At 47.1% G+C, this 15851-nt stretch overlaps 1 protein-coding gene across 2 annotated transcripts in view; it reads left to right on the top strand.

Moving 5' to 3' along the window:
- The window catches only part of erbb3a (erb-b2 receptor tyrosine kinase 3a), a 174458-nt gene that overhangs the window by 131023 nt on the left and 27584 nt on the right, over nt 1-15851 (top strand). The window contains exons 13-18 of one of the 2 annotated variants that reach the window (XM_085972814.1): nt 1314-1446; nt 5105-5195; nt 7295-7449; nt 9071-9142; nt 14871-15012; nt 15352-15474. In XM_085972814.1, coding sequence (XP_085828940.1) covers nt 1314-1446; nt 5105-5195; nt 7295-7449; nt 9071-9142; nt 14871-15012; nt 15352-15474 — 716 coding nt within the window. Of the gene's footprint in view, nt 1-1313; nt 1447-5104; nt 5196-7294; nt 7450-8956; nt 9002-9070; nt 9143-14870; nt 15013-15351; nt 15475-15851 lie in introns of both variants that reach the window. The other variant, XM_085972815.1, reaches the window with a different exon arrangement.

Raw genomic sequence — 15851 nt, 5'->3', positions numbered from 1 at the left:
CCACACCTGGAGTACTGTGCACAGTTTTGGTCTCCTTATTTAAGCAAGGATATACTTGCCTTGGAGGCGGTGCAACGAAGGTTCACTAGATTGATTCCTGAGATGAGAGGGCTGTCCTATGATGAGAGATTGAGTAGAATGGGCCTATACTCGCTGGAGTTTAGAAGAATGAGAGGTGATTTCATTGAAACATATAAGATTCTGAGGAGATTCACATGGTAGATGCTGAGAGGTTGTTTCCCCCTGGCTGGAGAGTCTAGAACTAGGGGGCACAGTCTCAGGATAAGGGGTCGGCCATTTGGGACTGAGATGAGGAGGAATTCTTCAGAGGGTGGTGAATCTTTGGAATTCTCTACCACAGAGGGCTGTGGCTGCTCAGTCGTTGAGTATATTCAAGGCTGAGATCGATAGATTTTCGGACGCATGGGGAATCAAGGGACCCCGAGCTTCCGGTCGCCTGTCACTTTAATTCTCCGCTCTACTCCCACTCTGACCTCTCCGTCCTCGGCCTCTTACACTGTTCCAATAAAGCTCAGCGTAAGCTCGAGGAACAGCACCTCATCTTTCGATTGGGCACTTTACAGCCTTCTGGACTCAACATCTAGTTCAACAATTTCAGACTATAACCTCGGCCCCTATCTTTTTTTTCCATTTTTTTTTTCTCTCTCACATGGCAGCTGTCTCATTCTGCTGTTGTCCTTTACACTTCATCTAGAGTCATCTTTTGTTTCTTAACTTGTCCCGTTACCATCTCCTTTTGCCTCGCACCATCACCCCTTTTGTCATTTAATCTCTCTCGCCTTCCACCCTATCACAGACCTTCCCTTTCATTCTTTCCTCCCCTCCCCCCTCTCCCTGCCCCTACACTTGTTTAAAAATCTGTTACATCTCTAACTTTTTCCAGTTCTGACGAAGGGTCATCGACCTGAACGTTAACTCTGTTTCTCTCTCCACAGATGCTGCCTGACCTGCTGAGTGTTTCCAGCATTTTCTGTTTTTATTTAAGGGATATGGGGATCGGGCGGGAAAGTGGAGTTGAGGTCGAAGATCAGCCGTGATCTTATTGAATGGCGGAGCAGGCTTGAGGGGCCGTGTGGCCGACTCCTGCTCCTAATTCTTATGAAGCCAGATGTGACCATAAGTGGGCAGGAGGCAATCTGCTCCGAGTCCTTTACGAACAACTGTGCAAGCTCTTGACGGGTGTTTGAGCTTGGAACTGAAGTTTGTGCGTAGAGATGTATTGGATCGAAATCTTGGATCAAACCTGCTGTATGCCTGTACTGACGTGTGTTTTTTTCCTCTCTCTTTCACAGGGGATGAAGGAAAGGTGTGTGACCTTTTGTGTTCCAGTGATGGCTGTTGGGGGCCAGGCCCCAGTCAGTGCCTGTCCTGTGGCTTCTATAGTCGTGGTGGAACCTGTGTGAAAAGCTGTCATTTCCTGGAGGGGTAGGTGGCTGTGGCACTCACTGTTTTATCTTACAGAATCCTAGAATAGTACAGCACAGAAGGAGGCCATTCGGCCTGTCGAGTCTGCGCCGGCTCTTTCGAAGAGCAATCCAGTTAGTCCCACTCCCCCGCTCTTCCCCCATATCCCTGCCATTTTTTCTCCAAGTATTTATCCATTTCCCTTTTGAAGGTTACTATTGAATCTGTATCCATCACCCTATCAGGCAGTGCATTCCAAATCCTAACCACTCGTTGAGTAAAAAAGTTTTTCCTCATGTCGCCTCTGGTTCTTTTGCCAATCACCTTAAATCTGTGCCCTCTCGTTATCGACCCTTCAGCCACTGTTATCACTTCCTGGAATGCCCTACTGTTAGCAATGACTTCCCTCCACCGCCAGCCCCCCCCCCCCCCCCCCCCCCCCCACTCCCCAATTCACCTCACATGCCGCTATATCTAATTTCATTATCCTGTATGGACTGGGGGCTAAAGAACATAAGAGCAGGAGTCGGCCATTCAGCCCCTCGAGCCTGCTCCACCATTCAATAAGATCATGGCTGATCTTCTGCCTCAACTCCACTTTCCCGCACTATCCTATATCCCTTGATTCCCTTAATATCCAAAAATCTATCGATCTCGATCTTTAATATACTCAACGACTGAGCCTCCACAGCCCTCTGGGTAGAGAATTCCAAAGATTCACCACCCTCTGAGTGAAGAAATATCTCTTCATCTCAGTCCTAAATGGCCGACCCCTTATTCTGAGACTGTGACCCCTGGTTCTAGACTCCCCAGCCAGGGGAAACATCCTCCCTGCTTCTACCCTGTCCAGCCCTGTAAGAATTTTGTATGTTTCAATGAGATCACCTCTCATTCTTCTAAACTCTAGAGAATATAGGCCTAGTCTACTCAATCTCTCCTCATAGGACAATCCCCCCCATCCCAGGAACCAGTCTGGTGAACCTTCGTTGCACTCCCTCTATGGCAAGTATATCCTTCCTTCGGTAAGGAGACCAAAACTGTACATAATAATCCAGAGATTTCCAGTAATCTTCCCCTCTGCTTTTGAAACATAGAAACATAGAAGATAGGAGCAGGAGTAGGCCATTCGGCCCCTCGAGCCTGCTCCGCCATTCAATGCGCTCATGGCTGATCATCCAAATTCAGTACCCGGTCCCTGCTTTCTCCCCATACCCCTTGATCCCTTTAGCCTTAAGAAATATATCCAACTCCTTCTTGAATATATTTAATGAATTGGCCTCTACTGCCTTCTGTGGTAGAGAATTCCACAGGTTCACCACTCTCTGGGTGAAGAAATTCCTCCTCATCTCAGTCCTAAATGGCTTACCCCTTATCCTTAGACTGTGACCCCTGGTTCTGGACTCCCCGACCATCGGGAACATTCTTCCTGCATCTAGTCTGTCCAGTTCTGTCAGAATTTTATAAGTTTCAATGAGATCCCCTCTCATTCTTCTAAACTCCAGCGAGTACAAGCCCAATCGACCCAATCTCTCCTCATACGTCATTCCTGCCATCCCAGGTATCAGTCTGGTGAATCTTCGCTGAACTCCCTCCATGGCAAGAACATCCTTCCTCAGATAAGGCGACCAAAACTGCACACAATACTCAAGGTGTGGTCTCACCAAGGCCCTGTACAACTGCAGCAAGACATCCTTGTTCCTGTACTCAAACCCTCTCGCTACGAAGGCCAACATACTATGTCCTTATGGCTACCTGCAGTCCTAACTAATTTAGTCTGAGGTGGGGAAAAAATCCTCTGAAAGATTTAGCCCCTAGGTGAGACTTCCTGCTGGACTCCCCTTGTCCTGTGAACTGGCTCCATTATCATTTATACAGGGAGTGATTCCTCTGTCACTGCTCCTCAAACCCTGTGGTGCAATAGCACTTCAGTTCAACTCATGTAATTGATCACAGGTCCATTCCGGCCCTGTCATACCGAAAGCTGATTAAGATCACCCTGTGTGCGGGATGTAAAGAGTAGGAGGGTGTTTCAACGGGAAATTGTACCTCAGGACTCGGATAATATTGGTCAACTGCTGAAGCTTTGTTCTTCCCACTGTTAGGGACATACCCTAAATCTAGCCTTGTAACACACTTTCAACCATTGTATATTTGATACTTATCGTACCTCAAAAGAGAGAGTTTGATTCTGATCGCCTGTAAATAAAAATATTAAATTGTCTCGCAAGGCAAGAAATTCCTGAGTTTTAAAAATGAAATCCTTTTTCGGGTTATTGGCATTCTGGTTTGGGCTGTACCCTCTTGTCCTGTGACAGAGTGCCCCTGTTGGACACTCCCGGGAGTCTCATCCACAACTGGGTTGTGGGGAAGACTTCTTCATCAAATGAGGATGTGTAGAAAGTGAGAAATGCTCGCAGATGAGGAAGGAGAATGAAGAACTGAGTACAGCGCATTGTTTAATTACCTTCTGATCTTTGAACCCTGCATAGAATTTCAATGCCCTTTCACTAGTCATATCAGTGATATCACAGTCTAAAGATAAGGGGTAAGCCATTTAGGACTGAGATGAGGAGGAATTTCTTCACCCAGAGAGCGGTGAACCTGTGGAATTCTCTACCACAGAAGGCAGTTGAGGCCAATTCATTAAATATATTCAAGAAGGAGTTGGATATATTTCTTAAGGCTAAAGGGATCAAGGGATATGGGGAGAAGGCAGGGACAGGGTACTGAATTTGGATGATCAGCCATGATCTCATTAAATGGCGGAGCAGGCTCGAGGGGCCGAATGGCCTACTCCTGCTCCTATCGTCTATGTTTCTATCATGCACTTGCTTATGTCACGTTTTTAACATGTACCTCCTAAAACATCCCAGTCACTTTTGTTATGTGGGGAAATGTGGCACCATTTTGCACACAGCAAGAATCCACAAACAGCAATGAGGTGAATGATCAGTTAGTGGTGGTGGTGTTGGATGAGGGAGGAATATTGGCCAGGACACCGAGACAACTCCCTGTTTTTTTTTCAAATAGTGCCATGGGATCTTTAATGTCCACCTGATTTCAATGATGTTTCTCATTGAAACATACAAAATTCTTACAGGGCTTGACCGGGTAGAAGCAGGGAGGATGTTTCTCCTGGTTGGGGAGTCTAGAACCAGGCCATGGGGCCTCGGGTTAACACCTCATCCTAAAGACGGCACCTCCGACAGTGCAGCACTCCCTTGGTACTGCACTGGAGTGTTGGCCTATATTTCTGTGCTCCAGTCTCTGGAGTGGGGCTCGAACCCACAACCTTCTGACTCAGAGGCAAAGGTGTTACTGAGTGAGCCAAACGGACATTTTGTAACACCCTCCCAGGTGTCTGTTTATTCAACATGTATCTCAGCAACTGGAGAGGGTCGTCAGGAAGAATGGTTGAGGCCAGGACACTGGATTCATTTAAGAAACGTGTCGATGTTGTATATGGAAGATGGTAGGGCTGGTATTCAGGTAGGGTGAAGCAAATAGGCTTCTTCATCCAATCTAATATGGTGAACGTGTAACTCATGAATGCAAGGAACTGCAGGTTGATGGGAGCTGAATATCAGTCATGTGACTTAGGGGTCTTAAACTTGTTGCAGTAAGGGGTGGGAGGGAGCTGTGTGCAGAATCAATATGTGTTCTACTGTTCTTTATACAGAGACCAGCGAGAATACGCCGATGGCTCCATGTGCGTGCAGTGTCACCCGGAGTGTAAGATCATCGAGGGAGGCCCCACCTGCAATGGAACGGTAGGAGGAAAATTGGTATGCCGACAGTGGGTCAGACTGACCACAAGTGGCTCGTCTTGCTTTGGTTTTCATATTCATTTAAAAAAATTAATTTTGAAGAATGTTTCTGCATTGTGGGTGGAGAAAGGGGGAAGGGAGGGGGATGTAGTGGGGATCAATATACTCTCTGGTCCCACATTACTAATTAGGAGGTATCAGCAAATCCCAGTTCAACACCATCTGGCTGCAGACTTTGAACCGAGTTTCCGTCACCCAGCATCCACTCCTGCAGGTATCTGAGCCTGGCGTGTGTATCAACTGGCTGTCTCTTTGTCAAGTTTGAAAGGAAAATCCCAGGAAGCTGCAGGGATCAGATTTAAAGGTGGCAATACTTTGATATGATGTTACATTGAAAGTACATCCGCCAATATTGACCTCCTCTTCTAGTGATCTCTTCTCCCCTGCCTGGGTCAGTCCATTCTAACAGACTGCTGGCACTGGGCTTTGCAATTAACATTTGCACTGTGTTCTGGAACATCAACAGCAGGATGTTCCGCATTGTATAACACGCAGATAGTTGGTTTCCAAGCGGATAGAAACATAGAACATAGGAGCAGGAGTAGGCCATTCGGCCCCTTGAGCCTGCTCCGCCATTTAATGCGATCATGGCTGATCATCCAAACTCAGTACCCTGTCCCTGCCTTCTCCCCATATCCCTTGATCCCTTTAGCCTTAAGAAATATATCTAACTCCTTCTTGAATATATTTAATGAATTGGCCTCTACTGCCTTCTGTGGTAGAGAATTCCACAGGTTCACCACTCTCTGGGTGAAGAAATTCCTCCTCATCTCTGTCCTAAATGGCTTACCCCTTATCCTTAGACTGTGACCCCTGGTTCTGGACTCCCCCGCCATCGGGAACATCCTTCCTGCATCTAGTCTGTCTAGTCCTGTTAGAATTTTATAAGTTTCAATGAGATCCCCTCTCATTCTTCTAAACTCTAGCGAATATAAGCCTAATTGACCCAATCTCTCCTCATACGTCATTTCCGCCATCCCAGGTATCAGTCTGGTGAATCTTCGCTGCACTCCCTCCATGGCAAGAACATCCTTCCTCAGATAAGGCGACCAAAACTGCACACAATAGGCCACGATAGGCCACCCAATTTTTATTTCCATTGATTTAAATGGAATGAAAATCATAGAATCTCACAGCACTGAAGGCCATTCGGCCCATCGTGCCTGTGCCGGCTCTTTGAAAGAGCGATCCGATTGGTCCCACTCCCCCACTCGGGCAGGTTCTATAACAGGTGGGTGATCCGCTCCAGCGGTTTACCGCCCAAACGGATACAATATCAAGAACACGTTTCACATCGAGTCTCAGTCAGCTGGAAAACAAACATTTTTTCTCCTTTTTCATAGTCTTTATTTATTTTCTCCCTGTGTTTTGCGTTATCGCTGGCCAAACGAGGTGACGGGTGAGTTCCTCCCAAGCCTTTGCCGTTCTTGTTTGATTGCTGCCCACCATGAGGTGCATAAGAAGGATCTCGACTGCGGTGATGTGTCCGACTTCAGATTGATACCTATCCACAGTGACGGTGTCTGGGCAATGGCAGGCATGTGCTACCAGTCCGTGGCACAGTGTGCTAGAACCCACCAGTAACCAGCCATCATTGAGTGACTGGACTGCTCTGGTCACCTCAACCGCAAGGTCACAGCATCTACTTGGTTTTCGAAAACAAGGAAATGACGCCGTTTTTCAGTGCAATTACAAGAATATTGTAATCTGATTCAGGCTCACTGCTCAAAAATAATTCTTGGGGAAACCCAGGTGAACGCCCATGGCCCACAGTGCAGGACACCTCCTGGATTGAAAAGATTAGGGGAGAAGATTGGGTAAATCAGTAAGTAGCAATGAGGCGATATGAAACTTGGATTGTGGGAGGAAGGGAGACTGAGGGAATGAGGAGTTCCATAGTTGTGAGGTCCGAGGAAAGGAGTTGCAACAGGAGATGGAGCGATGAGTCTTGATTGCAACATAGTGAGAGCCCAGGGAAGATTTGTCCAACACGGCACTCATTTTGTCCGATCCAACCTCATCTCTTTTTCTGTTCTCTCCAGGGACCTGCTCACTGCTTTCAGTGTGCCCATTACAAAGACGGACCCAACTGTGTGGAAAAGTGTCCCGAGGGAATCCAGGGAGAGAGGGGCCTCATCTTCAAATACCCGGACAAGAACAAAGAATGCAAACCCTGCCATGAGAACTGTACGCAGGGGTGGGTACAGAGTAACTGCCTGTGACTTCTCGCCATTTAAATTCTTCAAACGTTGTTGTTTTTGTGTCTTCACATTCTTCCCTTGGAGAACCGTGTGCAGTCGTGGGAGGATTTGAAAACTGATCAACAGTCTGACAGGTTGTAATGGGAACACTCCTTCCATGGGTGTAACCATCTTCATACCAGTCGATAGGGGTGGGTGGGGGGGTTAGTCTTGTACAGCGGGAGGGTTTTGTGGGCTCCCGCAGCCCATACGATGAGAGGGGGTGGTGGTCCCACTGGATGCAAGTATCACCTCTATGCTGAATAAGCTGACCTCCCCACCCCCCCCCCCCCCCCCCCAACCCAACCTCCTCCCGCTGGGGCCGCAATTGCTCTTGGGAACCCTGGGCTAGGGAGGGGAAAATCATCCAGGGTTCCCAAGTCTGATTGCTATGCAACAGACCCCCTGCTGGAAGTGCACGTATGGACATCGGGTCAGGACAGGATCTGACATGTTCCCGGTGCCTCGTAGTCGAATAGCCAGGCAATACTCACTGTTAAGGCTCATGCATGAATAACAGCCACTTGGACTTCTGCGACGGTACCCCAGCAAGGACTCGCTACTCTTGGGAGAGAAAATTGGAATATTAAAAAAAAAAAATCACGAAGCCAATCGCACAGTGAACTTAGAAAGTCTGGTTACACTTCCAGTGTGTTCGTTTTGTGATGCTGCCTTGGGTTTGTGTACCACCGTGCTGTGCCACAGTATAATGCACGTTCTCGACCTCAGGCCAGCCTGTCGGAGCGGGTGGGTGAGGCAACGCTGCGCTGGCACACCTCTTCCTGGCAGGCGATGCCAGACCCGGTCACCTGACGGACCTCTCAGTTGGACAGCGTTTGCAGATTTTGTTTTTACATGAGCGCCAAAGCAAAATGAACATTTACTGCAATGTGTATTTTTTTTTAAATCCCTGAGGTTTGCTCCACACTGTTTTATAAGAACATAAGAAATAGGAGCAGGAGTCGGCCATTTGGCCCCTCGAGCCTGCTCCCCCATTCAAAAAGATCACGGCTGATCTTTGACCTCAACTCCACTTTCCCGCCCAATTTCCATATCCCTTGATTCCCCTAGAGTCCAAAAATCTATCGATCTCTGTCTTGAATATACTCAACAACTGAGCCTCCACAACCCTCTGGGGTCGAGAATTCCAAAGATTCACAACCCTCTGAAGAAATTTCTCCTCATCTCAGTCCTAAATGGCCTACCCCCTATCCTGAGACTGTGACCCCTAGTTCTAGACTCTCCAGCCAGGGGAAACAACCTCTCAGCATCTACCCTGTCAATCCCCCTCAGAATCTTAAATGTTTCAATGAGATCACCTCTCATTCTTCTAAACGTTAGGAAATATAGACCTATTGGTGCACTTGCTACATCTAAATCGAGTTGTCGCTTCTTTCCTGAACGTCCGCCTGAGAACTGCTTTGTGGTTTTTACTTGTTTTCTTTTGTGTTGCCATGACACCAGGTGCCGAGGTTCAGACGCTGCGGACTGTGGCGAGGTTGTCCATAGGTATAGTTGACTGTGTGCGTGTGTGCATGCCTCCTTGTGACTTTCATCTTTTATTCTGATTAAATCCAGGTGTAAGGGTCCCACTGTGCTGGACTGCTCTCGCTATCCTTGGATGGCTCCCATCAAAGCATTGCACAATAGGTAACATCCTCTCAAACCCACCCCCCTCGCCTCCAGATCAGAGCTGTGATGTGGGAGTGCAACATTAGATTTGGGTGGGGAAGGGGACAGATTTGAGGAGAAAGTTTCACTTTTTTGTTGTGTTGAATGGTAATTAGGAGCTCCCCCTGGTGGCTCGTGGTTAAAAAGGCAGTAACGTATCCCGACCACACAGGCAAAAGATCCAGGTTTTAATCCCTGATCCGTGTTCAGCTAGCTGATCTCAATCGACTTGGAAATTGGGATGCTACTTTTGGCCTGGGTTATGAAGGGGTGGGAAATCAGCCAGGGTTCCCACTCCTGCTCACAATCCAGTTACTTGTCTGTGGGCACAACTGTAACATTACCCAATGACACTCGAGACCCCGATTTTAACTCCAGGTAGATTCCCCGCTCAGGCCTGAGTTAAAATTACAGTCGGGTCTCAATGATGTCATCGGGCCGCAACATGCACATGTACAGAAGGACCCCGTTGGCTCCGGGCGCCTGTCCTCGCTGCCTGCTCAGGAGAGCGGGTTAAAATTGCAGATGTTGTAATCATGGCGGCTTTCGGACAGGCAAGACCCGGGGCGATTTTAACTGCCCCGCCCGCCTGGTTTCTGCTGAGTGAGTAGGGTTAAAATGGCCCCCTCGCTGTCTAGGCTCGTACATGAATAACGGCCACTTGGGCGACGTAGCATAGCTCGTGCCTGTAAAACTAAACCCTAGCGAGGAGGCAAAGCCTTGAGGAGGAGGAGGAGAAGGGACAGAAGGAAAAATGAAATCATCCTCTTGTGCTTGGCAGCTTCCTGGTGACGAGCGTCATGTCAAATGGAAAGAGGAGCGGGCAACATTTAGGGGCAGGCAGAGTGAAGTGGACAGACATGTATTGCTACATTAGGAGAGCGTTTGTGACACACTGCACTAAACCTGTAATATAAGTGCACCCCAAATCAACAGATGGGCTCCTAAGTACTCAGAACAGTATCCGGAGAAAGGAGGTTCTGCATTAGTGCAGTAGTTCTAGAGGCTGGGATTTGAAATAGTGCCAGGGAGTCCTGCATTGCAGGTTATCTGTCCAATATCTGATGATGTCCCTGGGTTGAAAATGAAAAGCCGCCTCTTTCAGACGCGGCCAGACTTCATATTAGCCAAGACCAGAAAGGAGATTGTGTTCAGTTCTGATACTTGGTAGGATATGAAGAGATGAATAATGTGTCAATCAAATCTTTGTTTCACTCCATGTCACGGCACTCGCTATAAGTCATCCCTGTCGATCAGAGTACAGGAATAACTATTTATTTGTACTAATAATCTGTGTAGAATTTAACAGCCACTCAATGACATCGCCTGCTGCCCCCGAATTGTGATGCTCCCCGTGTGTCTTTGCCAATGCTTTCATTAGCCACTGTTCTCATCACTGCTCAGTAACATGCTTTCCCATTGGTCTTTTTGGCCTGCTTTGGTGGCTGGTGTTTCCTCCTTCAGTCGGACCTCATCTGTAAGGATTCCTTAATGACAGCGGGCTGGGAATCACTCAACTGCTGACTCTCTAGAATACATTTGGGTTACATGTTCTTTGTAATGGGCTGCCCTGGTGGCTCGGTTGTACGGCCAACTGTGGTACTGAGCCACGCAGGCCCCACATTCGATCCCAGGTCTGAGCTACGTTAGCTGATGTCAACCCGGAGGGGAGAAATTGGAAGGAAAAAAACGAAGTAGATGGATTCTGCTGCATCCTTTGCTAATCTGAACCGTTCATACTGAGCGCAGTTTCAGTTGGTTCCAGAGAGTTCGTACAGATGAGGTATTTCTGGCTTTACACTCAAGTAAACAGCGTGAAGTTGACTTGCACCTTTTAAGGAGTGCAGTGTTTGGTATGAATTCGTGATTAAGGGTGGCAACATAGCCTTCTGTTGTTATATTGCACCAGGCGTTTCGTGTGAAAGGGTCTGCCTTTCAGTTTAGAAATTTGCCAACATGAAGCAGGCAGCGGATGGCACCGTGTAGCAATGTGCCACTGCTCTGGGCCACAGGACGGGAGATGTTGGGTCTGTGCCCGCGATTCTCCCCACACCAAGCTGCCAAGGGATTGGTGGCGAGTCACTTAACCTGAGGCAGGGAGGGGGGAGGAAATGGGGGTGAAGTCAACCCATCCTCCTCTCTCACACCGCCTTAATGCAGAACAGCATTGGCAAGTGCCCTGCCTGCCATCTCAGTTGGTAGAATGGTATAAAGTTCTGGGGAACATGAATTATTTCCCTCCTCCATTGTGTGGATTTAAGTGCAAACATAACGCAACGTCCAAGGTGCAAAAAATGGAATGACAAAAAGTATGTCTCCCCTTAACCATGCATGTGAAATCCTGAGTGGTCCTTTCTTCTACTGAATGAGATCAGATCATTTTGCTGCAGACACCATTCATGCTCGTCTCTCGTGTTACAGCCTCGCTGTTCAAACCCTTTCATTGCCTGTGGAAAAATCTCCTGCTCACATTACATTAAAATATCCTGGACTCCTCCACCAGCCTTTCAGCTACGCTCAAGTTTAGTATGTCTAGAGGAGCGTGTGTGCTATCAAAAGCAAAATATAATTCTCCAAACCGCTTGCGTTTCTCACTCTTCCTCCCTCCCCCCACGCTGCCCCCTATCCTTGCCACTGGAAATGCAGCACAACGAAATGGTTTTGAGGGAACTTAGTGCGTAAAGCTTAACAGAAAAGTATATTGAACAAACAGGAGAGTAAGACCAGTACAAAGCAGTAACAGAGTGTCCTGTTTTTACCGCCACTCAAAAGACTTGCTCCCATTCCAAAATGTGTTTGTGAAAGCTAACTCTCAAAAAAAAAAAAAAAAAAAAAAAAAAAAAAAAAATGCTTCGGTTCTTGTTAAAGGGCAACCAAGAAAAACTCGTGCAACATTGCTCAAGGTGGCTTAAGTAGGAAGACTGAATTTATTACTGCCAATCTTTAGTGATACAAAGAAAGGGCAGAATTCTGAAGTTTCAACAGAGCACTGATCAAAAAGAAAAATGTAGGGACCAAAGAAAGAACTTGTATTTAAAAAAACTGCATACCTTCCATAATTGACAATATACTCATTTGATGATGCCAGTTATTGTGTGTTTTTTTAAAGCAAACCCTAATTTAATTTAATGTTTGACTGGAATCATCCTCCATTTTCATTGGGATTTTCTCAGCACTCTGTTGTATCTAATGGCCAGGATATTCCTAATACTGGGAAAAACAGGAAGCGTGTCTTCATTTTGTAAAAACCTTCTCACCTGTTTTGCCAGATTGTCAGGACAGGAACAAGTGAGCTCAAGTGTTTAATGCAAATCAAGCTGCCCTGATTCCAAATAAACCGCCGGTTATTTTCCCCAATTGGTCAAGTCCCATTAGAAATATCTTGCTGTAGTTTTGTGCCATTTCTAAACAGATTCTCTTACTGTGTTCAACCAGTTATTTCTGTATTATTAAAGTGCGTAAATATAGTGCAACATATCAGTTACCCAGTAGCATAAGTGCGACATATGCTAACCATTAAAGAGAGAAACAGACAGCAGAATGATTACATTTTTTCACAACTAGAGTTCAAAAATAAAAAGGATTTCAGGTTATATAAACTACGATGATGAATGCAATCTGGAGACTACAAATATTATAGACTCAGAATTTAGATTGACACATTTAAAAACAAAATCATTATTGGGATAATAGGAGCTTTCAAAAGGGAATTGGATACGTACTTAACAATGAAACATTTACAGGGCTATGAGGAACACTGGAGTGGGACTAATTTTTTAAAAATTCGTTCATGGGATGTGGACGTTGCTGGTAGCTCTTACAGAGAGCCGGCACAGGCATGATGGGCCGAATGGCCCCCTTCTGCACTGTAAGATTCTATGGCTCTATGAAAGATTCAGATCTATATCATACATAATTGGCTAAAATATTGGACTGCTGATGTGGTGAATGGGAAACGTCACACTGTGCAGTAGGAAGTGCCCACCTGTGGCTGGGGCCAAGGCGTGCTGGGGCAGAGTAGAGGGAGCTTTACGCTGTCCCCGACCTGGGAGTATTTGATGCTGACACTGGGTGATGAAATGGAAGCACGTTCCATTTCCCAACGCTAACATCCCTCCCCGCGACAATCCAAAAATTCCCACCCCACAAGGGGAAAAAGATGACATTTCCAGATCAAACGACATTTCTTCAGCAAAGTTTTCTGTTCCCTCAGTTGGGGAATTCCAACTCACTGGATCCTGAACATCTTGTTTGCTGTACGTCTGACAGTCCCTGTGGGTTTTGCTGCACGCCTCATTCTGCTTTTTCCCCAGAGCTTTAAAGGACACGTTTAATCAATTTAATTACAGTGCTTCACTTCAAACACTTCCTAGCTGCGGCTAGGATTGCTGTGTTGTGTGAGTACTAGCACAGAGCTGATTCATAGCATGGGGCCAACATCTGCGCTGTGGGGTGAAGTCGACAATTTATCATTGTGCCACCTCCCTCTCTCCACACTCTCACTCCAAGGTCTTCGGGGTGCCAAAGATTCATGTGGATTACAGTATTATAAATTGATAGAACTTCAACATTTATGATACATTTCTTTTAGTGATGTTGATTGAGGGATAAATATTGGCCAGGACACCGGGGATAGCTCCCCTGCTCTTCTTCGAAATAGTGCCGAGGGATCTTTTACGTCCACCCGAGAGAGCAGACGGGGCCTCGGTTTAACGTCTCATCCGAAAGACGGCACCCCCGACAATGCAGCACTCCCTCGGTGTCGGCCTAGATTTTTGTGCTCAAGTGTCTGGAGTGGGACTTGAACCCACAACCCCTTCTGATCGAGAGGCTACCCACTGAGCCATGGCTGACGCTGACGGCCAGAGTTCCTGCTCCCAGCCATTATCCAGTGACCCTTGCTGGAAAGTTCAGGTGTGTAGATGTCATTTGGAGGACAGGGTCTGGCTCGACTGATGCACCCCTCTTCCCGCTCACCCCCCCCCCCCCCCCACCCATATAAGCCAATAGCCTGCCGACACTCGCTGTGTAGAGTCACACATGAAAAATGGCCACTTAGTGGAGATACTGGCGGGCAGCTGGCACCCGTGCTATCCCTGCAAGAATCAGTGCCGTCAGGAGAGGAGGGAAGAGGATTGGGGACAAGCACAAGTTCCTCGTTCCCTCCATGTGCTTTCAGGTGTCGCTCCCTCTGGAGCTTGAACCTGCAACATGCTGGCGTGAAACAAGCAGTGTAACCAACACACTACCAGGCTGCAGAGTAGCTTCACAGTGCCGCAGATGTGTCCAGGAGTTCTCTATGGGCGGTGGATACAGATTCAATAATAGCCTTCAACAGGGAATTTGATAAATACTTGAAGGAGAAAAAATTACAGGGATATGGGGAAAGAGCGGGGGAGTGGGACTAACTGGATTGCTCTTCGAAAGAGCCAGCGCAGGGTCGATGGGCCGAATGGCCGCCTCCTGTGCTATACTATTGTATAATTCTAAATTGCGCTATTGTAACCAACTGGACACTTTTCTGAACTTTTTTTTCAAACAATGAAATTGATAAGTGACCTTTAAAGCTCTTTGTGGCTGCCCTTGATCTAACCTCTCTCTAGCACGTAGTTGCAGACTTCATATTCAAGGTGAATATAATGACGTGACTTTCACGTTCCGTTGTGTATGGCCCATCCTGCTTTGACTTGCCTTGTTTTGAATCCAGACAAATCCCTCAGATTGTGGCAGCAGTGGTTGGAGGCCTGATGGCCGTGATGCTTGTGGTGCTGCTGGCCGTCATTTACTGGAGAAGGCAGATCATTCGGAAGAAGAGGGCAATGCGGCGATTCCTGGAGACTGGGACTGAGGTGAGAGGTCATCCTGAGGTTGAAGCAGAGCGGTTTGTTTTCAGGGGGGGCAGTGTGCAGGCTGAGAGTGCAGTAGGAGCTGTGTTGGGGTTGAGATTGCGTTCCAAGAGTGATATTGCGTGGACCTCCACTGAATCTCCTTGCAAGTCTGGGCCAAGTTCCGACACTAAGGAAAAAACTGTTGAAGTTTATTAGCATTTTTGGGGAATTTCTTTTTTAAAGGGCCCTTCTTTCACTTCATGCACTCAACAACATTAATGGCACTGAGACCAATGGCACAATTTCCATTACTGGCCGAAGGATAACACTTTGCCTCTGTGATTTTTGTCTCTTCATTAGCTGCTCGATCCCCTTGATCCCGGTGCCGACTCACCCAGCCAGGTAAACACACGAATTCTGAAAGAGACGGAACTGCGGAAAGTCAAGGTGCTGGGGTCTGGAGTATTTGGAACAGTGTACAAGGTGAGTTAGGGAAGGACATCGCCACAATGGTCTCCCAGTCCAATGTTACATTTCTGATCTAGTGCTGTGATACTTCGGACAGCTGAATTCTAACTACTATTGTGGGTGAGCTCTGAACGTCACTTAAGTTGTCTGTTATGTACAGTTTTGTATTCTGATAGAACAAAACCAAAATGTTGTGAGTATAAAATGAGAAAACAGTGCTGGTTCCAAAGGGGGAGGGGACAGGAGAAAAAAAAAACCACCTCCAGGATAAAATCCCTGTGACTTTCAGTTTAATTCATTCAGGGGATGTGGGCGTCACAGGCAAGGCCAGCATTTATTGCCCATCCCTAATTGCCCTTGAGAAGGTGGTGGTGAGCCGCCGCCTTGAACCG

The sequence above is a fragment of the Somniosus microcephalus genome, chromosome 33 (genome assembly GCF_052327205.1).
Source record: "Somniosus microcephalus isolate GS21.2 chromosome 33, FLI_Smic_1.0, whole genome shotgun sequence".
In the NCBI taxonomy this organism is placed as follows: domain Eukaryota; kingdom Metazoa; phylum Chordata; class Chondrichthyes; order Squaliformes; family Somniosidae; genus Somniosus; species Somniosus microcephalus.
Note: the sequence above shows the minus strand (reverse complement) of the source record. Positions and strands in the feature narration are given on the sequence as shown.